Source organism: Phyllobates terribilis, unplaced genomic scaffold (assembly GCF_046119375.1).
Source record: "Phyllobates terribilis strain yellow unplaced genomic scaffold, ASM4611937v1 Scaffold_3__8_contigs__length_932513732, whole genome shotgun sequence".
Taxonomy (NCBI): Eukaryota; Metazoa; Chordata; class Amphibia; order Anura; family Dendrobatidae; genus Phyllobates; species Phyllobates terribilis.
In genome coordinates, this window is record NW_027362763.1 from 205,664,525 (window position 1) to 205,687,797 (window position 23,273).

The 23,273-nt window shown below is 47.0% G+C and overlaps 1 protein-coding gene across 2 annotated transcripts in view; it reads left to right on the plus strand.

Annotated features, from left to right (window-relative positions):
* MYO7B (myosin VIIB) overlaps positions 1-23,273 on the plus strand; it is a 255,392-nt gene that overhangs the window by 188,614 nt on the left and 43,505 nt on the right. For both annotated transcript variants that reach the window (XM_073674582.1, XM_073674581.1), the window contains exons 41-44: positions 1,103-1,216; positions 4,243-4,327; positions 4,412-4,518; positions 4,617-4,802. In XM_073674582.1, coding sequence (XP_073530683.1) covers positions 1,103-1,216; positions 4,243-4,327; positions 4,412-4,518; positions 4,617-4,802 — 492 coding nt within the window. The remainder of the gene's footprint in view (positions 1-1,102; positions 1,217-4,242; positions 4,328-4,411; positions 4,519-4,616; positions 4,803-23,273) is intronic.

Sequence of the window (23,273 nt, forward strand, 5' to 3'; positions counted from 1 at the left end):
AGAAGATTTTAATGAAGATTATTTAGAAAGTTGTGCATCCTGTTGCGGACCACCCCACCAATTAAAACATTGGGCAAGCCCACATGTAACTCTGCTATGACAATATAAAAAGTCATTGCAGAGTCAGCAGCTACACAAGGTCATGCTGGAGTAGGGAGCTGGCCTTCAGAGACACAAGGACTCCCCAGAGGGAAGGCAGAGATAGTTTATTATCATTTCTGCCTTCCTGATCACTGAGTGCACAGCACTGAACAAGCCATGTGTATACAAAGTGCTAGCAGCACTTCCTCCTCCCATCCTAGTGATCATGTCATTGCTGAATGCCGGTAGGAAGCTGACTCTTAGAACCAGATCAGCTCAGTAGTGGATTTAAATGTCTAAATTTGCTGTAACTGGGACTAATATTCCATTCCCAGTTACAGGGGAAATCATCAATAATAACAATGTTTTAAAATGTTGAAATGTCTACAAAATGTCGTTTATGACTTTATGTGTGAAATAAAATAAAAAGTAAAATAAACAGGGAAGAAAATAAATAAAACTAAATAATAATAAAAACAATGCCAGTCTGAGATGAGGCTTGTAGAGAAAAAAGAAACCTCATGTCCAGTACATCAGAATTGCTGCGGAAAGAGGAACTCAATTTAAAGTATATTTTAGTGGTCCTTTGTAAAAAAAAATAAAATAAATAATAATAAAATAAAAACTAATGTGAAAAACAAGCACACATTTTCTTATTTTTTTCTCTACATTCCCCCTGTAATGTAAGAAAAAAAATTGTAAACAGTATATGGAGTGGAACACCATCGCTTCGTCATATAGTTTAATGGCTGCTGGCAGGTACTGCAGATTAGCGCTTATTATTTACTGCAGTACCCGGCAGTGGCCACTAAATAGTGTATGGAGCTGCGGTATTTTGTGCCGCACATTATAACGGCTGCTGGATTGTTGACCTCTACTAATTTCATATTCATCACCAATCCTAAGGATAAGCCATCAACGTTATACTAATGTAAAGCTGCTTCATATTAGCTTATTCTTATTGCAAGTTTACATACAGATAAGAGAGACTCAATAAATGTTATGGTTCATCTTTTCACAGGCCTTTGAAGTTGGCACAAACACTAAAGTGAGAGAAGTGTGCCAGAACATTTCTAACAAGCTGCAGCTCATCTCCTGGGACGGCTTCAGCATCTTCTTAAAGATTGGAGACAAGGTACGTCTTTAAATGTTTTACTTTAATATTTGCATTAAACACAGCTGTATTCAACATTTGTTATGGAAGAAATATTTCTGACAACATATTATGCTGTTAAATGTTACAATATCATTTTTGTTTTGATAGGAATATGAAATGTATTATTTTAATATTCTAAATAAGATACATGTTACTTCATGCAGGGTATATTTACTTTATTGTTAGCTTGAATTCAGATTTTTGGGGAAAAAATGAAAGAAAAAATGAAAGAAATGAAAGAAAAATTAAAGAAAAAAAAAAACAGCAATTTCAGCTATGTTGTGTTGTGCTGTTGCATGTAGTTTCACTGGCAACAGATGCTAGTGTCACGGTGGGTGGACTGCTGGGCTGGACCCCTAAATATTTCCCTTATTTACACCACAATTGTCAATAGCAGGAGGTTGAACTTATGGACAGAGTCTGACCCCCAGGGGCACTCCTACAAAGGTGTCACAACTACAGAAAGCATTGACTGGGGGTGTTGATGCAATTGTAAGCAACCAGACACACTGAAAACTTAAAAACCTAACACTTCTTTACTGAAGGAACATTCTGCATTCTGCATCAGTAAGTAACAGGTTACAGTATTTCTTAAAGGCACAGTAGTTGTAGTTCACAGCGTACAATACATTTACTTTTTTACGCATGAGAGGAGCTTTTGTCTCCTTGTGAACTGTTGGAAGGTTTAGGGCAGGGGTCTCAAACATGCTGCGCGAGGACCACATGCAGACCTTGAGACTGTCACCTGTGGCCCGCTGGGCACAGGAGCTCCCAAGACTTCCTCGGGACAGCAGAAAGAATAGCCTACCGGCGCTCCTTAATAATGTCATACCGGACACATTGTGTCCTGAGCGCTGGTGTCTCTTTCCGGCACTGCTGGATCACTGGTAATAGGTGAATATGGAGACGATTTTGTCTATTAACCCCCAGATGCACCAATGATCTATAATGATCCTACATTGTTTAATTAATCATGCCCATAGGATTTTTTCTAATTTTACTGGCCACAATCGGTCTTAGCACTGATCGTAACCGTTTAACTCTTTAACTTTATGGTTATTTGAAGGATGGGGTTGCCTCTTTAGGCCTAGCAATGGCTCTCGGCTCAGCCAGCTGCGGCAGCATGTAAGGCCTTGCAATAAGAGGGATAGGTCATCGATGTCTGACCGGTGGGGATGTGACCCTCGGCAGCCTTGCTGATCAGCTGTTACCAGCACCGGCAGCGGCTAGAAGTTCTTGGATACTGTAGGAACACAACAGCTTTGTCAAAACTATAGTAATCCTATTCCGTTGAATAGGCAGTGGATACGCAGCCACTATACACTAGTGGCCAAAATTGAGGCAACACCTGCAGTTTTTCACCATCACCAATATTTAATGAAAGTTTTCACTGACATACTTACTTGAACACACGCCCTCTTCTTCGATATGTACTCTGTGTTTGTTTATAGTGACCTGGGTGTGATTTAAGACCAATATTGTGGCAGCAGTATTAAGCAGGAGTGGTCACCTAAGAAGAGAGCCAAAGCCGTTACTTTAAGAGAAGAAGGGTACAGTTACCGGGAAATTGCAGCACGAATTGGAAAAGGGATCTCACCGGCCAGCGTTCTCAAAGTGTGTAAGCGGTTGCAAGAGACTGGTTCGATAAAGAATAAACCAGGTAGAGGAAGAAAGAAGGCTACCACTCCTCAGATTGATAGAATCGCCCTAAATACCAGAAAATCAACTGCTGTTGACATCAACAAGGAGCTTGTCAACACTAAGTGACAGTGTCCCATCGGACGGTTCGACGACGATTGGTAAACGCGGGGTTGAGAGCCAGAATACCACGTAAAAAGCCATTTTTGAATGCCTCATAGCATGAGAAACGTCTGAAGTGGCCAAAGAACATTCTAAATGGATCATTGAACAATGGAGAAATGTTTTATGGAGCGATGAGACACGCATATCCATTTTTGGAAGCGACGGTGTCCGCTATGTTCGACGATGACCTGGAGAGGATTGCTTGCCAGAGTGTACAGTACCCACCATGAAGCATCCTCTGATTGTTATGGTAAGGGGCTGCGTGTCCAGAGATGCAGTTGGTAGGCTGCAGGTAATTGAAGGAACAGTTAATACTGAAGAGTACATGAAGGAAGTCCTTCAGCCTAAACTCATTCCTTCGGCACATGATGTACTGTATTTGATGAAGGGATACAGTTTATTTTTCAGCAAGATGGAGCCCCATGCCATACAGCTAAAAAATGTCTCTCTTAGTTCAAGGACAAAAATGTCCAGCTATTAAATTGAACAGGAAACAGCCCAGATCTCAATCCTCGGCTCAAAAGAGAGGTGTCAAAACAGCGGGCTTCAAACAAGCAGGAACTCATTGCAGCCATCATCAAATCATGGTTTCATATCATCACACTATCTGATTTAAACAAACTGGTAGATAGCATGCCAAGTAGATGCCAGGCAGTTATCAAGGCCAAGGGCTATCCAACTAAGTATTAACATTTTAGTGTTAGATATGAAAATAGGACAAATAAATGGCTTTTCTCCCACAGTCATCTGAGTGACAATAGTGTCCAATTTGTTGAACAAATGTCCTGCTAATATTGTGTTTCTAAATGAGATTTTGTTATGTCTACTTAAAAACTTTACTGTGAAATCAAAAACATTCATGAAATTTGGATCTATATTGGCAAAATGCTAAAAATTCATAAATCTTGAGAGTGTTGCCTCAATTTTGGCCACTAGTGTAGAAATGATGGAACTGCTGTGTTCCTGCAGCCGCCGAGAACTTCCAGACAGCGCCGATAACAGCTGATTGGCAGGGGTGCAGTGTGTAGCACCCCACTGATCAGATATTGAGGGCCAAAAACCAAAGGGGTGGCCAAAAACCTTTAAGTTTAGAAAGGACCTAGTTGAAATTTTGATGTAAAGTTTATTTCCCCCTACTTGTGATATTTTGCTTCATCTGTCCTGGAGTAGTATATGTATGTATTGATTCTATGTTGCTACAGGTTATTAGCTTGAATGACCAAGATTATTTCTATGATGCACTAAGACAACTGAATGACTATATCCGAAAGAGCCGTCCTACTGCAGGTAAGTTGTACATCTAATATCTGACCTGCAGATAGACATAATGTTATCAGGTTTTGAGTCTAGTAATGGTATTTTGTTATGCAGGAGCGCCTAATTTTGCCAATTTCCAGTTGTACTTCATGCGGAAGCTGTGGGTATCTGTTCAACCAGGGAGGGATATTAAGGCTGATACTATATTTCACTATCATCAGGTGAGTGTCATTTGCATTGGAAGATATATTCAGTTTGTATATGGAGAATGGAAAGATGCAACATAAATTGTCCCTTGCAATCATCCGGTAATTTTTAGGAGCTACCAAAATATATGCGTGGGTACCATCGATGTACCGTGGAAGATGCTGTGAACTTAGCTGGACTGATATACAAAATACAGTACAACAATGACCGCTCTCAACTTGTCAACGTTAATAAAATCCTACGGGATTTTGTTCCAGAGTATCTTCTGCGAATGAGTGCACAGGAAGAATGGAAGAAGGTGGGTGACAAATACACTGTTTTCATATTGAGCACTAGAGAATGCACACAGCTAAATAATTAGACACATTAATATCACTAAAAGGAATCTATCAGTAGGATCATCCCTCCTAAGCCATCTATATGGGCATTTAGGTCATAGGAAGCTGAATAAATGATTAATTGAAATCTGCGATCTGATGTCTTATTCCAGAGAAATCCACGTTTCTCTTTTGTGCAAATAAAGATGTTAAGATCTATGGCCTGAACATAGATCTCCCTAAGAATCTGCCTCCAGAGCTTATTTTAAATGAAAGGGGGAGTTACCAGTGTGAGACATGTAATGACTGACAGTCTGCTCTCATAATTACACACAGCTCTGCAGTGAGATCAGAGCTAACACAGTACAGTAGAAGTGAACTTTGTCTCGTTACAAACACATTTTCCGTTGCAGTTGTCCTCTCACGGTACTGCAAGGGAACCTGTCACATGAAAAAATGCTATTAACCTGCAGATATGGGGTTAATCTGCAGGTTAATAGCATTCTGAAACTGCTTGGCACCCACACTTAGAGCCCTGCTGCTGGGAGGAAATTAACTTTATTGTCCCCAAGCAGCGTTCGGGTTTCAGTTACAAGGGTGGTGCTGCTTGAGTCACTGCTCTGTGTATAGAAAGCGGCGGCTGTAACCATGCCCCTGGCACTGATTGACAACTCGCTCAGCAATAGAATCGTCTGTCAGTCAGTGCCAGGGGCATGGTTATGACGCGCCCCCTGGGCCGTGTGTGAGGGAATGCCCGGAGCCGGGTCTCTGTGTAATGTCAGGAGTTGTAGTCTCCGTGGCGGCGACCCGGTCCCGTGGCTCAGGGTGGTCAAACCAGTGGCGGATCTGTTTACTTGATTTTGTAATGTTTAAATGTCCGACTACGCCACCTGTGGATTGCGGTCACTGAGAACCGCCGCTGCGGGGCAGACCGCTGAGGCTGATGTTGTGTGCGCAGCAGAGGGTAGTATAACTCCCCACGGGAGGAGTATAGCCTCAGGGCAGTGAGTGCATATGGTGGGGGTGATGGTGCGCGGGAGCAACAGTAACGACTCAGAGTCCAGTGATGCAGTCCAGGGTCTTTACTCACAGTTTTACACTCCAAGCCACTTCTGCAGGTAATTGCTGCCCACGTCGTGCTGTGCTCACCAGGTGAGGGGCTCGGCCAACTCCCAGGTACCTTTGGAATACTTTTCAGGACCCCCTTCGTGTGTCCTTTCTCTGGCCTGTCGTACCCCACAATTGACCACGTTTCTGTCCAGCTGCCTCGGGCCTTGGCGGGCAAACGTATGTTCCGTTTCCCTGGGTCCTATATGGTGCCTTCCTAACGGGTGTAGTGAGGGGCCGTACACGTACAATGCCACGGCCTCCGGTTACTAGCTGAGGGTAGTTGCTCTCCTCCACTAGATGAGGGATCCAGTTCCCTTTCTTGGCCTTACTCCCCTACTCTGGTAGCGGCGGGAGTGCGGTGGCGGCTGGCCGGTCCGCACCCCTGGGGTCCTTTCACTCCACTCCTTGAGCCTCCTCCGTTCCTCTCCTCTCCTTTCTTCTCCTCCAGGCCCAGGCCTTAAGACTTGGCCTGACTGCGAAGCAGAGTCCATGCAGAGCCTCTGCTCCCAGCCTCCTTCTCTCTCTCTCTCTCTCACTTTCCACACTGACTCTAAGATGGTGCCCACCATATATACTCCCCTATACAGTGCACCCGGGATCTACTCTCCCCACCCACACACTACCGGGTTCCCCCTTTCTAGGTGTTCCCTCCCCCCACTCCAGCCAGGGACAGTTGTGCTCACCCTTGGGAGCATTGTCGCCCTGTCCCCCGGAAATGTGGTGTAGTGCATGTGGGTGTTAGGGTCCTGAGTCACACTCCATCCTTACCTGGAAGTGAGATATCACACCTCTGGGCGAGATGCAATACCTCTGTAGCGACCGAACCCTCGGGGCGCTACATTCCCCCCTGGTAAATCACAGCACGTCCGCGGGCTGGAACAGAGCAAAAGACAATTGATTTCAAGACATGCAGAATTAAAGGGGGTTTTTTTAACGTTACTTGTCATAAAACTTTTCTCTTTTCAAAAATATTATAACACTTTCTTCACATACATAAGACATTATAAATCTCATATAGAACATTTTCCTTCATAAACATTCTTTTAAGTAGAAAAATATGAAACATTATCGGCAACAGTTCAACAGCGAAGTCTCTTTAATAGAGATGAGCGTTGTTCTACTCGAACTGTTCGCCAATCTCAAATTCGAGCTGTTTTGGGCGGTGTTCGAGCCATTCGGCGAACACGAACGATTTGAGAAAAATTCGGCTGTTCGAGGTTATGTTCGATAACTGTTCGTGCACCAAAATCATAACTGGATTTTTTCTCAGTAATGATGAAAATTAATGTTAATACGCAGTTTGAGTGTACAGCGGGGTGGGGGGAGGGGCAGGGGATGGATCTCTGCAGGAATAATGAAGATCTCCATTTTTTTTTCTCTTTCCCGCATTTACAGTGGGGAGGTGCAATCTGTCAGCCTATCAGCAGCGCACACACGGAGCGAAGTGCTTTTTTCACACAAGCAAGGGCATGTGTCATTGGCAGTGTATGTCACATGTCCTTGCCCTATAAGACCAAGCCATTTTCCCCGTCGCCACCATTTTCTCACTGCTGCAGCTGCGTGTTAGACAGCACCGCTGTTGCTGTGTGCGCTATACCTTGTTAATTTCAAGCCAATTTTCGCACAAATCTACAGATAGCTTGGGAGTAGGGAATAGTTGTGATTGCAGTCCTTTTAAGGACTAGGTTACAGCATTTCCTACGACTTTTATCAGGCAGGTCTGTGCTCTTAAATAGATAGATTGTGGGAGTAAAGACTAATTGTAATTGCAGTCCTTTTCAGCACTAGGTTACATCAGTTCCTATCAGTTTTTGCCAGGCAGGTCTGTGCCAGTGCTGTGCAAGTTTTTTTCACAGCATTTGGCTGAATCTAGCAAAGCTAATCCTTTTTGGCCTATTGCAGAGTGTGTTAGTCAGTGGAGTAGCCTATCTGTGTTGCAAGATATACCACCTGTGTATAGAATACCAATTTTTTTACTGCACCTAGTGAAGTAAAATCTTTTGGGCATAACATCATTCTATTAGTCCATCTATACTGACCTCCATCAGGTTGCAAATTGAATATAATTTTTTTCTGCATCTAGCTCTGAAAAAATATTTGGGCTTCTAGCAGTGTGTGGGACTTGTTCTATTAGTCCATCTATACTGACCTCCATCAGGTTGCAAACTGAATATAATTTTTTTCTGCATCTAGCTCTGAAAAAATATTTGGCCTTCTAGCAGTGTGTGGGACTTTCTCTATTAGTCCATCTATACTGACCTCCATCAGGTTGCAAACTGAATATATTTTTTTTCTGCATCTACCTCTGAAAAAATATTGGGCTTCTAGCTGTGTGTGGGACTTGTTCTATTAATCCATCTATACAGACCTCCATCAGGTTGCAAACTGAATATAATTTTTTTCTGCATCTACCTCTGAAAAAATATTTGGGCTTCTAGCTGTGTGTGGGACTTGTTCTATTAGTCCATCTATACTAACCTCCATCAGGTTGCAAATTAAAAATAATTTTTATCTGCATCTACCTCTGAAAAAATATTTGGGCTTCTAGCTGTGTGTGGGACTTGTTCTATTAGTCCATCTATACTGACCTCCATCAGGTTGCAAACTGAATATAATTTTTTTCTGCATCTAGCTCTGAAAAAATATTTGGCATTCTAGCAGTGTGTGGGACTTTCTCTATTAGTCCATCTATACTGACCTCCATCAGGTTGCAAATTAAAAATAATTTTTATCTGCATCCAGCTCTGAAAAAATATTTGGCCTTCTAGCAGTGTGTGGGACTTTCTCTATTAGTCCATCTATACTGACCTCCATCAGGTTGCAAATTAAAAATATTTTTTTGTCTGCATCTAGCTCTGAAAAAATATTTGGCCTTTTAGCAGTGTGTGGGACTTTCTCTATTAGTCCATCTATACTGACCTCCATCAGGTTGCAAACTGAATATATATTTTTTCTGCATCTACCTCTGAAAAAAAATTGGGCTTCTAGCTGTGTGTGGGACTTGTTCTATTAATCCATCTATACAGACCTCCATCAGGTTGCAAACTGAATATAATTTTTTTCTGCATCTACCTCTGAAAAAATATTTGGGCTTCTAGCTGTGTGTGGGACTTGTTCTACTAGTCCATCTATACTGACCTCCATCAGGTTGCAAACTGAATATAATTTTTTTCTGCATCTAGCTCTGAAAAAATATTTGGGCTTCAAGCTGTGTGTGGGACTTTCTCTATTAGTCCATCTATACTGACCTCCATCAGGTTGCAAATTAAAAATAATTTTTTGTCTGCATCTAGCTCTGAAAAAATATTTGGCCTTCTAGCAGTGTATGGGACTTTCTCTATTAGTCCATCTATACTGACCTCCATCAGGTTGCAAACTGAATATATTTTTTTTCTGCATCTACCTCTGAAAAAATATTGGGCTTCTAGCTGTGTGTGGGACTTGTTCTATTAATCCATCTATACAGACCTCCATCAGGTTGCAAACTGAATATAATTTTTTTCTGCATCTACCTCTGAAAAAATATTTGGGCTTCTAGCTGTGTGTGGGACTTGTTCTATTAGTCCATCTATACTGACCTCCATCAGGTTGCAAACTGAATATAATTTTTTGTCTGCATCTAGCTCTGAAAAAATATTTGGCCTTCTAGCAGTGTGTGGGACTTTCTCTATTAGTCCATCTATACTGACCTCCATCAGGTTGCAAATTAAAAATATTTTTTTTCTGCATCTACCTCTGAAAAAATATTTGGGCTTCTAGCTGTGTGTGGGACTTGTTCTATTAGTCCATCTATACTGACCTCCATCAGGTTGCAAACTGAAAATAATTTTTTGTCTGCATCTAGCTCTGAAAAAATATTTGGCCTTCTAGCAGTGTGTGGGACTTTCTCTATTAGTCCATCTATACTGACCTCCATCAGGTTGCAAATTAAAAATAATTTTTATCTGCATCCAGCTCTGAAAAAATATTTGGCCTTCTAGCAGTGTGTGGGACTTTCTCTATTAGTCCATCTATACTGACCTCCATCAGGTTGCAAATTAAAAATAATTTTTGTCTGCATCTAGCTCTGAAAAAATATTTGGCCTTCTAGCAGTGTGTGGGACTTTCTCTATTAGTCCATCTATACTGACCTCCATCAGGTTGCAAACTGAATATATTTTTTTTCTGCATCTACCTCTGAAAAAATATTGGGCTTCTAGCTGTGTGTGGGACTTGTTCTATTAATCCATCTATACAGACCTCCGTCAGGTTGCAAACTGAATATAATTTTTTTCTGCATCTACCTCTGAAAAAATATTTAGGCTTCTAGCTGTGTGTGGGACTTGTTCTATTAGTCCATCTATATTGACCTCCATCAGGTTGCAAACTGAAAATAATTTTTTGTCTGCATCTAGCTCTGAAAAAATATTTGGCCTTCTAGCAGTGTGTGGGACTTTCTCTATTAGTCCATCTATACTGACCTCCACCAGGTTACAAATTAAAAATAATTTTTATCTGCATCTACCTCTGAAAAAATATTTGGGCTTCTAGCTGTGTGTGGGACTTGTTCTATTAGTCCATCTATACTGACCTCCATCAGGTTGCAAACTGAATATAATTTTTTTCTGCATCTACCTCTGAAAAAATATTTGGCCTTCTAGCAGTGTGTGGGACTTTCTCTATTAGTCCATCTATACTAACCTCCATCAGGTTGCAAATTAAAAATAATTTTTATCTGCATCCAGCTCTGAAAAAATATTTGGCCTTCTAGCAGTTTGTGGGACTTTCTCTATTAGTCCATCTATACTGACCTCCATCAGGTTGCAAATTAAAAATAATTTTTTGTCTGCATCTAGCTCTGAAAAAATAGTTGGCCTTCTAGCAGTGTGTGGGACTTTCTCTATTAGTCCATCTATACTGACCTCCATCAGGTTGCAAACTGAATATATTTTTTTTCTGCATCTACCTCTGAAAAAATATTTGGGCTTCTAGCTGTGTGTGGGACTTTCTCTATTAGTCCATCTATACTGACCTCCATTAGGTTGCAAATTGAATATAATTTTTTTCTGCATCTAACCCAGTCAATAGTTTTGGCCTAATACCACAGTTTGGCCACTCAGCTCTGCTCGGTTCCCATCCATTGTTTTTTTGTGCAAACAACTCCAGAGTTGTGAATTAGTTAACCACCAAAATGAGTGGAAAAAGGCCTGCTGCTGGTGGAAAGGGGAATAGGCGTGTTGGGAAGGGGAAAAAAGGTTGTGTCCGTGGGGTAGGTGTTAAAGCAACAGTAACATCTGCAGAAGAAAGACCATCTTCCAGCCAAACTAAAATGTCTACTTCTTTTAGCGGACAATGTGATAAGATCCCTTTCTTACGGCCACGCCAATCGCTACAAATTCCAGATGAGGCACAAAAACAGCAGGTGCTTCAACGGATATCAAGTGCTCCTTTAAGTGGGCTCTCCTCCACATCAACTTCAACATCACAAATACTCCAGTCCTCAAAGGTGTCACCCCAATCGCACTTGCTTCCTCACAGCTCCCAAATCTCCAGCTGCCCGTCTGAGTATAAGGTAGAACAGATGGTTGAGTCTGCAGAGCTGTTTACTCATACTATAGCCTGGGAATCAGAGGTCAACTCCAGCGCTTCTGTGAATCCAGACGAGGAAATGATCTGCACTGATGCCCAGAATCTTTATGAATCGGATCCAGGACCAGACGCAGAAGGTTCTGACCATAATGTAGACCCTCATTCCCAAACTGTAACTCCTGTTGGTGGAGACAATGAGGAAGACGATGATGAGACTCAAATACCTGATTGGAGCGACAACTTTAGTTTTTTGTCAGGGCAGGAACAGGTTGGCTCTGAGGCCGACGGGTGTGATAACGCACAGGGTGATGATGATGAGGTTGGAGATCCCACTTACTGTCAACCTACAGGCAGCCAAGAGATGAGGTCAGCAGAGGAGGTGGAGGAAGATGCTAGTGACGACGAGGTCAGGTTGCGCCTTCCTGGACAGAGACGTAGTACTGGAAGCACGTCAACAACTGCATCCTCAAACACAACTCTGCCTCTCACCACAAGTCGTGGTGGCTCTTCAGGTCGCATGGGTGCTAAGCCTTGCATAGCCTGGGCATTTTTTCAGATCGATAAAGATGACCCAACTCGTGTTATCTGTAACATTTGTCAGCAAAAGCTAAGTAGAGGCCAAAAAATACATAGTTTGAGTACTTCATGCATGAACCGGCACATGGACATGAAGCATAAGTTGCAGTGGGAAGCTCAGTGTGCTACAATGCGGCCTAGCCGGCCGGGCCAACCACCGTCTGCCATATCTTGTGCATCCGCGGCCTCTTCATCCTCTGTGACTGGGGGGACAGCAGTCACACCTGTTTTGGGGCGCAGACCTGCCACCTCTTTACCCGCAACAGCCAGCGTGATTGGCAGGTCATCATTTTCTTTGGAGGTGGTAACACCAGCTGGTGTTGAGCGTTGTCCGACATCGATAGCACCACCTTTGGATCAAGGCAACCTAACATGTCCGCCTGCATCTTCCTCACAGACCGGCAGTTTGCCGGGGACACCCTTATCAACCCCGTCTAAGCACAATAGCCAGCCCTCGGTCCCTCAGATGTGGACAAGTAAAAGACCATTTCCTCCTAGCCATGAGAAAGCTAAGAGGTTGAATTTCACCATCTGCAAGCTCTTGGCTACAGAAATGCTGCCTTTCCGCCTGGTGGACACAGAGGATTTTCGAGACCTTATGTCCGTCGCAGTGCCCCAGTACCAGATGCCCAGTCGGCACTACTTCTCAAAGAAAGGTGTGCCTGCGCTCCACCAGCATGTCGCACACAACATCACCGCTTCTTTGAGAAACTCTGTGTGTGACATTTCACCACAGACACTTGGACGAGTAGGCATGGACAGGGGCGTTACATGTCGCTGACTGGGCACTGGGTAACTATGGTGACAGCAGGACAAGGGGCTGCTGTCCAAGTCTTGCCGTCCCCACGAGTTGTGCGTCAATCCTCTTTATGTCAAAGTTCCTCCACTGCTTCTGCCTCCTCAACCTCCTCTCGGTCTTCCACCTGCACCCAAAGCCTGTCTGGTCATGCCACAAGCTTTCTAACTGCGCAGAAGGGATCCTGCACACCTCCTTACTATGCTGGCAGTAGGGCTCAACGTCATCAGGCGGTTTTTACTTTGAAATGTCTGGGAAATGTGAGTCACACAGCTGAGGAGTTGTGGTCAGCTCTGGAGAACCAATTTCATGAATGGTTGTCTCCACTGGACCTGAAACCAGGGAAGGCCGTGTGCGACAATGCTGCAAACCTGGGTGCGGCCCTTCGCCGGGGCAATGTCACACACGTGCCTTGTATGGCTCACGTGTTGAACCTGGTTGTCCAGCAATTTTTAGCCCACTATCCCAGACTAGATGGCCTTCTGCAGAGGGCACGGTCGCTGTGTGCTCACTTCCGCCGTTCGCATCCCGCAGCTCAGCGACTTACATCTCTACAGAAGTCGTTGGGCCTGCCACTTCACCGGCTAAAATGCGATGTGCCTACCCGGTGGAATTCAACTCTGCACATGTTGCAGCGACTGTGGCAGCACCGACAAGCCCTGGTGCAATACGTTCTGACGTATAGCCTGGGCCAACGAGATCCGGAGGTGGGGCAAATCACGCTGGAGGAGTGGTCTCAGATCAGGGACCTATGCACCCTTCTGCACAGTTTTGAAATGGCGACGAAGATGTTTAGTGCTGACGATGCCATTATCAGCATGACTATTCCGGTGATTTACATGCTGGAGCACATGTTAAACAGAATTCGGAGTCAGGTGGTGGCACAAGAGGAGGTGGAGGAAGTAGAGGAGGAGGAGTTGTATGCGGAAGGGCTAACATCTGCAAGGTCCAGACGGTCGGCAGCACCAAGGCGGCAGGCATGTGAGGGTGGGGGAGATGGTTTTACCAGGGCGCATGGTAGCAGACAAACTAGTGAGGAAGGTGCAGGAGCCCAGGAAGAAGTGGAGGACGAACTGATGGAAGACTCATCAGATGAGGGAGACCTTGATCACATTTCTGTTGTGCGAGGTTGGGGGGAGAGGACAGAGGAAGGAAGCATGATTGTTACCTCGCCACCAACACAACAGGGACTTGGTGCTCCTGGATGCGCAACACACATGAGTGCCTTCTTGCTGCACTACCTGCAACATGACCCTCGAATTGTGAGAATTAGAAATAATCCTGACTACTGGGTTGCCACACTGTTAGATCCCCGGTACAAAAGTAAATTTGCAGAAATTATTCCTGCCATAGAAAGGGATGCACGCATGCAGGAGTATCAGCAGAGACTGTTGCAGAATCTTACATGTGCTTTTCCACAAAACACCAGTGGTGCACGTAGTTAATCTCACAGTTCCAACTTGCCAACCGTGGGACCGTCAAGTGTTCAGCACTCAAACCGTAACAGAACCACAGTATCTGCTGGTAACATCAATTTTGCGGAATCATTTCACCACTTTTTTAGCCCATCCTTTGCAAGGCCACAGGAGACAAGAAGTCTGACACATAGTCAACGCCTAGAGACGATGGTACAGGAGTATCTCCAAGTAAACATTGAAGCCATGACTGTGTCACTGGACCCTTGCTCTTTTTGGGCTTCCAATCTGGATAAATGGCCGGAGCTAGCCACTTACGCCTTGGAGATCTTGTCATGCCCCGCAGCCAGCGTTCTGTCTGAATGTGTGTTCAGTGCTGCTGGTGGTGTGCTGACAGATAAGCGCACGCGGCTCTCCACTGATAATGTAGACAGACTCACGTTCATAAAGATGAACAAATCATGGATCCAAAACGACTTTTCTACCCCTGTGTCATCCTGGGGAGAGTAAAAGCTTGATGATTGGTTAAAATCACCCTACCAACCGTTTTAAGCTTTCAAATTACTAATCATGTTTATCTGTATCTTGACTGGAAAATAATTTGGGCTTTGTAGCAGTGTGCAGCACTGATCCTATTAGCCCATCTATACTAAGCTCCACCAGATTTAAAATTAATAATAATTTGTAGCTGCATCTAGCCCGGAAAATAATTTTGGGGCTCCGAGATGCGCAAGACACATAAGTGCCTTCTTGCTGCACTACCTGCAACATGACCCTCATATTGTCAGAATTCGAAGTAATCATGACTACTGGGTTGCCACACTCTTAGATCCCCCAAACTTTTCGATCAACCTTTTCATTTTAATAAAGACCAAAAAAATGGTCATTTTTGAAATTATAAGCATTAGCAGGTTATTAGAAACTGAAATCAAACAGTTTTCAACTCAAAACTTTATTCTAGGTGATGTTACATTTTCACATAGGACCCCTTGTTCGAAAGGAGCTTCTGAACTCTCTCGTCCATTGAATTTGTCAGGTTTTGGATGGTTTCTGCTTCAATTGTTTTGCATGAGGACAGAATACCCTCCCAGAGCTGTTGCTTAGATGTGAACTGCCTCCCGCCATCATAGACACTCCTTTTGATGATGCTCCAGAGGTTCTGAATGGGGTAGAGGTCAGGGGAGCATGGGGGTCACACCATAAGTTTGTCCCCTTTTATGCCCATATCAGCCAGAGATGCAGATGTTTTATGTGCAGCATGAGATGGTGCATTATCATGCAAAAAAATGATCTTGCTGTGAAATACATGGTTCTTCTTCTTGAACCATGGCAGGAAGTGCTGTTTGAGAAAATCCACATACATTATGGAGTTCATCTTTAGCGCCTTCAGAGATCCTAAAGGGGCCGACAATCTCTCTCCCCATTATTCCAGCCCAAAACATTACTCCACCTCCTCCTTGTTGGCGCTGTAGCCGTGTTTGCGTGGGGTGTCCATCAACCAGCCATCCTCCACTCCATCCATCTGGACCATCGAGCGCTGCATGGCACTCATCCGTGAACAAAACAGTTTTGAAATCAGTCTTCATGTAATGTTTGGCCCACTGGAGCCGTTTCTGCTTGTGTGAAGTGGATAGAGGAGGTCGACAGGATGGCATATGCACAGCTGCAAACCTCTGAAGGACCCTGCATCTTATTGTTCGGGGGACGTTGGAGGCACCAGCAGCTTCAAAAACTTGTCTGCTGCTATGACAAGGCTTTTTTGCCGCTGCTCTTTTAACCTGACGTAATTGCCTGTAGGAAAGAGTCCTCAATTTGCCCTTATCAGCACGCACACGTGTGTACTGTGAATCAGCTACATACTTCTTGATTGCCAAGACACTTCATCCTGATCATCGCACAATGTTGATTGTAGTCATGCCTTGACCTAAACACTCCACAATTTGTTGCTTCTCAGCAGCCGACACATCCTTTTTCTTTCCCATTTTGGCAGAAAATGTAGGCTGCTTAATAATGTGAGACAGCCTTCTTAAGTAGTCTTACCTTTCATTGGACACACCTGCCAAACTAATTAGCACAGATGTCTGCAATTGCTTACAGTGATATAAAGAGCCCTGACACACATCACCATCAATGAGTTTAACTGACAAACAAACAAATTCTTCCCTTATCACTCCTAAACACTTTTTGCATAATAATTTGGAACACAGTGTACATGTGCTTTTCTACAAAACACCAGTGGTTCACGTAGTGAATCTTACAGTTCTAACTTGCCAACCGTGGTCTGTATGGAGTTGTTCAATAAAGGGCCCAAAATTAAGATAACATAGATGGGAGAGGTCTCTATGAATAGGAATTCCAAAGTATTTGATACCCTGTGAGGGCCAGGCAAAGGGAAAGTTGGACTGGATGGAATCCTATATGGATTTGGGGAGGGAGACATCGAGGGCCTCAGACTTCGCTGCATTGATTTTAAAATTTGACCATGTAACAAAGTGATCTATTTCAGCCATAACAGCATGGATGGATATATGTGATTGAGTGATATATACTAGTACATCATCAGCAAATAGAGAGCACTTGTACTCGGTGCCTCCCACCTCAATCCACCTAATATTGGGGTTATGGCGAATTGATGAGAGCAGGTGCTCCGTCACTAGGATGTATAAGAGAGGGGACAGAGGACATCCCTGCCTTGTCCCATTGGTGATTGTGAAAGGTGATGAAAATGTTCTGATGCACCCCCTGGGCCTTGGGACACCCGGAGCCGGACCCTTTTTCGTGGATGCTGGTGGTTGTAGTCTTCGTGGCGGCGACCCGGTTCCGTGGCTCAGGGTGGTCAAACCAGTGGCGGAACTATTTATGTGGTTTTGATGTTTAAATGTCCGACTACGCCACCCGTGGATTGCGGTCAGAGTGAACCGCCGCTGCAGGGCAGACCGCTGAGGCTGGTGTTGTGGGTGCAGCAGAGCGTAGCATAACTCCCCACGGGAGGCGTATAGCCTCAGGGCAGTGTATGCGGAGGATGGGGGTGATGGTGCAGGGCAGCAGCAGTAACGACACGGAGTCAGTGATGCAGTCCAGGGCCTTTACTCACAGTTCTTATTATCCAGACCACGTCTGCAGGTAACGGCTGCCCACGTCGTACTGTGCTCACCAGGTGAGGGGCTCAGACAACTCCCAGATAACTTTGGAGCGCTTCACAGGACCCCCTTTGTGTGTCCTTTGTCTGGCCTTTCTTACCAACCCTTCTGTCCGGCTGCCTCGGGCCTCCTCTTGGTAAACTTGGCGCCAGTTTCCCTGACCCTATGTGCTGCCCTCCTAGCGGGTGTAGCGAGGGGCTGCGCCACATAAAACGTCACAGCCTCCGGTTTCTAGCTGAGGGTCGTTTCCTGCCTCCACTAGTTTCGGGGACCGGTCTCCCCCTTTGGCCTGACCCCTCCATGCAGGTGGATTCGGGCGTGCGGTGGCGACTCGCCCGTCCGCACCCCTGGGATCCCTTCGTTCCTCGTTCCTGGAGCCTTCTCCGCTCCTCTTCCTTCCTTCTCCCTCTTCCAGGCCTGGGCCTCTGTTACTAGGCCCGCCTCCGGAGCAGAGCTCATGCAGAGCCCCTGCTCCCTGCCACTTCTGCTCAGACTTCTCTGCACTGAACTAAGATGGTGCCCACCTTTTATACTCCCTTCTCAATGCACCCAGGAACTGCTTCCTCCCTGCTCCTGCACTACAGGGTTCCCCTTCCTCAGTGTTCCCTCCCCCCACTCCAGCCAGGGACAGGGACTGTCGTGCCCATCTCAGGGGCATATTGGTCGCCCTGCCCCACGGCAATGTGGTGTAATGCATGCAGGTGTCGGGTCCTGATCCACACTCCATCCTTACCTGAGAGTGAGATATCACACCTCTGGGTGAGGTGCAATACCTCTGTAGCAACCGAGCCCTCAGGGTGCTACAGTTCCATTCATCTTCAGCCTAGGTGACGTATTGCGATACAGGGCCGTGATTTTGGCTATAAGCTTTTTAAGAGAATCATATATGGCGTGCCAGGAGACTCTATGGAATGCTTTCTCAGCATCCAACGAGAGTATCTAATTACAAATTTTTAACTGCATCTAGCCCAGGAAATACTTTGTGCCTAGTAGCAGTGTCTGCTAGTCAGCGGATTATCCCGGCTGTTAAGCAAGCTACACCACCTGTAGTTTGGACACTTAATTTTTTCAAAGGAAATGCTTCGGGACCACGGGATACTCAGTGAAGAGCATCAGGAGGCACCCCAAGGCATAGGGGCTGGGACTGGCAGTAGGATGCCTTGCGGTGGACAGCTGAGCTCGATCCTTATAAAAGCTTTTTAACTGCAGCAGCTTTAGTGGACGCTACTGGAGCTGGAATTACGCGGCTGCTGGCATGAGACTTGCCCTCCAATAGATCCTTGTAAATGGATTTAAAGTGTATTCATTCAAATTAGAGAGACAATTTAAATTAAAAAGCTTAGAGCTGCCTCCACCACAGGGGGGCTCGCTCGACCCACCAGCGGACAGGTACCAGTATTGGGAGAGGGGGGCTGGCCGTCAGGGTTCACCGCGGCTCTGGCACAAACCCGGCGACACGGAGGTGGCACGGGCAGGAGCGGACTGAACGTGTCGGCTTCTCACTTTTTGGATTTTAGAAGGGCATGACAAGCCTATATCTGTGTCTCCCCCTCCTTTTACTCCTCCACCTCTTTTCTTTTCTCATGGCTATATGTCCATGTGTTAGTTGTGTCTTCTGAGCAGTTTGTCAGCTTTTGGACACCTTTGAAGGTGTTTTCTATGTGTTTCTATGTGTTTTTGTTTGCCTGCCATTGGTTTTAACGGTTCTCGAAGGTGTTCGACGAACAGTTCGACGAACAGTTCGGCGAACACACGGGTGTTCGACGAACCGAACCGAACTCGAACACTACGGGGGTGGCTCAACACTACTCTTTAATAGGCCACAGTCCTTGCCGCGGCCAGGTGTCCATGTCACCCAACAAGGTGCAATTTTACTAAGTGCAATCTTTCAAACACCTTCAGGTATCTTTTGAGGTAGGTGTGTATAAAACCAATAGGGGGCACTTTAAGAAGTGCAACTATTTACAAGGGTTGGCTGCTCCCAGTCCTCAGCCGGATAGAAAGGATTGGCTGCTTCCAGTCCTCAGCCGGATAGAAAGGGTTGGCTGCTCCCAGTCCTCAGCCGGTTAGTTCACAGACCCTTTTCGGGTAACTTTAACAAACTTTTTATAATCCGCAAACGGGCGTGACGTGAAACTCTTTCACCCTGACGGGTAACTATGTACAGTTCCTGCTGTTGCTCTTCAGTAGCGGTCTCCCTCTAGTGGTGGTATCCCCCTCGTGGATGTTCCTGCTCCTCGTACTCTTCAGACCTGTCCGGGTCCTCTGTGTAGCAGGGTTCAGGGTAGTGCTGCTCCTCTACCTGCTGAACGTTGAGGGCATACCACCCCCGCAAGCCTCGGTGTCGGGTGAATGACACCTGATCACCTGGGAACAGATCCCGTTTCGGGTGACCCTCGGGCAGGCGACTCTCCACATCCCTCTGATTGACAAAGAGGTCTGTGTCAGTTGTCGGGTCCCAAATGAACCCCCACCCCTTCTCCTGGTGGAACCTGACCACGATCCCGGTGACCTCGGGACCGCGTGCAGCCTGGGGGTCTCGGCGGGTCCGGGTCTTTTCCTCCGCGCTCCGGGCCTGCAGCTGTTCTTGTCTCTGGCGCCGCGCCTGCTTCTCCTTCTCCAACTGTACAATCTCCCGGCGGCAGAATTCCCGCCTGCGAGCTGCGTCCGCTCGCGTCTCTTGCGAGAACCCCATCAAGTCCTCCCCGGTCTGGTCCCACTCTATTTGGACCTCTTCTTCCGGGAGCTGGGGAATGGTGACTGGCTGCAGAGCGGGCAGGAGCGGAGGAAGTGGGGCTTTGGTCCCTGCGGACAGGTCCCTCCGATGGCAAGGGTGAACCCATCCGCGTAACAGGGGGACCGGCTCTCCCTTAGGACCGGCAAGTTGACTGTATAAGTCGGTCCCCAGGGGTGGTTGTGTTGGGACCTGGGGCGCTCGTTGTTGGAAGGCGCCTGGGGGCATCAGGCCTTGCGACCGGGCCTGGAGCGGGCCGCTTCCGGCCGCACCCGGGATCAAGGGGCACGGCGTGGGACGTGGTCCGGCGGCTGCGCTTGGGGCTTTGGGCCTAGGTGCAGGCGGCGGGAGCGGAGGCGGTGCAGCGACGTCCGGGGAGATCGGCTCCACGACGGGGTCCAGGGGCAGGTTAGTGGCGTCCGGGCTGGTATCAGGGGCGTCCCCCTTACCTGCTCCCTTTGCAGCGCTGCTCTCAGCCTCCAGTGGTCCTCCTCTGTCCTCAGGGGCAGGCACGCTGTTGGGTGCTTGCAGCGCCACTTGCTGCCGGGCCAGTACTAGCCGGACCATCTCTTCTTTCCACCCCGCGATGGCCTCCCGCTGCGCCTGGACCATCCTCCGGTCCAAATCCTCCAGTCCAGCCCGGAAGAATTCAGCGTCCTCTCCGGGGAGCTGGGCCATCAGCTCCGTGAGGCTGCACGGAGTCGCTTCGGCCTGCAATAGGCCACTGGTCAGGGTACTGGGACTGGCGCTCCCCGCCATCTCCGGGTGTGGTCTGCCAAGACTGATCCAAACCACACCCTGCCCCTCGGTTTTCTTTCCCTTCCGCCCCTGTTGGGGGTGGTCCCGGGGCAATCTGCTGACAATCACTCTCAGGGGCAGCACCCCCACGTTGATGGACATCTCTACAGCCGCACTCATGGCTGTTGGGGGTGGGCTCCCTCTTTGGCGCCATTCTGGGACCTGAACCACGATGAGAGGTGGCTTCTTGTTGTCTTTTGGCGTGCACATAATGGCGTCCGTTCTTCTGGGGCGGGCGCCACATTCAATACAGTGAAACAGTCTCTAGGCACACAATACCCGATGATAACGGGTTGGTTTCGATCCTGCTGACTACGCTAAAGTTGACGCGCCCCCTGGGCCGTGTGTGAGGGAATACCCGGAGCCGGGTCTCTGTGTAATGTCAGGGGTTATAGTCTCCGTGGCAGCGACCCGGTCCCGTGGCTCAGGGTGGTCAAACCAGTGGCGGATCTGTTTACTTGATTTTGTAATGTTTAAATGTCCGACTACTCCACCCGTGGATTGCGGTCACTGAGAACCGCCGCTGCGGGGCAGACTGCTGAGGCTGATGTTGTGTGCGCAGCAGAGGGTAGTATAACTCCCCATGGGAGGAGTATAGCCTCAGGGCAGTGAGTGGAGATGGTGGGGGTGATGGTGCGCAGGAGCAACAGTAACGACTCAGAGTCCAGTGATGCAGTCCAGGGTCTTTACTCACAGTTTTACACTCCAAGCCACTTCTGCAGGTAATTGCTGCCCACGTCGTGCTGTGCTCACCAGGTGAGGGGCTCGGCCAACTCCCAGGTACCTTTGGAATGCTTTTCAGGACCCCCTTTGTGTGTCCTTTCTCTGGCCTGTCGTACCCCACAATTGACCACGTTTCTGTCCAGCTGCCTCGGGCCTTGGCGGGCAAACGTATGTTCCGTTTCCCTGGGCCCTATATGGTGCCTTCCTAACGGGTGTAGTGAGGGGCCATACACGTACAATGCCACGGCCTCCGGTTACTAGCTGAGGGTAGTTGCTCTCCTCCACTAGATGAGGGATCCGGTTCCCTTTCTTGGCCTGACCCCCCTACTTTGGTAGCGGTGGGCGTGCGGTGGCGGCTGGCCGGTCCGCACCCCTGGGGTCCCTTCACTCCACTCCTTGAGCCTCCTCCGTTCCTCTCCTCTCCTTTCTTCTCCTCCAGGCCCAGGCCTTAAGACTTGGCCTGACTGCGGAGCAGAGTCCATGCAGAGCCTCTGCTCCCAGCCTCCTTCTCTCTCTCTCTCTCTCACTTTCCACACTGACTCTAAGATGGTGCCCACCATATATACTCCCCTATACAGTGCACCCGGGATCTACTCTCCCCACCCACACACTACCGGGTTCCCCCTTTCTAGGTGTTCCCTCCCCCCACTCCAGCCAGGGACAGGGACAGTTGTGCTCACCCTTGGGAGCATTGTCGCCCTGCCCCCCGGAAATGTGGTGTAGTGCATGTGGGTGTTAGGGTCCTGAGCCACACTCCATCCTTACCTGGAAATGAGATATCACACCTCTGGGTGAGATGCAATACCTCTGTAGCGACCGAACCCTCGGGGCGCTACAGTTACAGCAGCCACTCTCTATACAGAGAGCGGTGCCTGAAGCCATGGCGGTGCCGCCCTATAACTGAACGCCGAACACTGCCAGGGAGAATAAAGTTAATTTCTTCCCGGCAGCAGGGCTCTAAGTGCGAGTGCCGGGCAGGTTCAGAACGCTATTATCCTGCAGATTAACCCCATATCTGCAGGTTAATAGCATTATGGCATAACAGGTTCCCTTACAGCTTCCATAACCAGGCGGCCAGTGTGGGAAGAAGGAGCAGTACAGCAGAACTGACAATACTGTGAGAAGACATCTGCAAATGTGTTTGTATTGAGGCAGTGTTCAACTCTGCTGTACTGTGTTAGCTCTGCTGTACTGTGTTCTAATTTCACTGCAGAAGTGTGTGATTATGAGAGCAGACTGTCAGTCATTACATGTCTCACACTGGTAACTCCCCCTTTTCATTTAATATAAGCCTTGGAGGCAGATTCTCAGTGAGATCAGTGTCTGGCCCATAGATCTTAACAGCTTATTTAAACATCAGAAAAACATGGATTTCTCTGGAATAAGACATCGGATCACAGATATCAAAGTAGAATTTTATTCAGCTTCCTATGACCTGCATTCCTATATAGACGACTTAGGAGCATTGATCCTACTGACTGATCAATAGCCCCTTAATGGAATCTAACTGCATATTTGTGGAGGATCTCATCTTTTATGCAGGGAGAAAAATTATTGTTGGTTAACAGCACATCACCACAATGAAAAGGAAA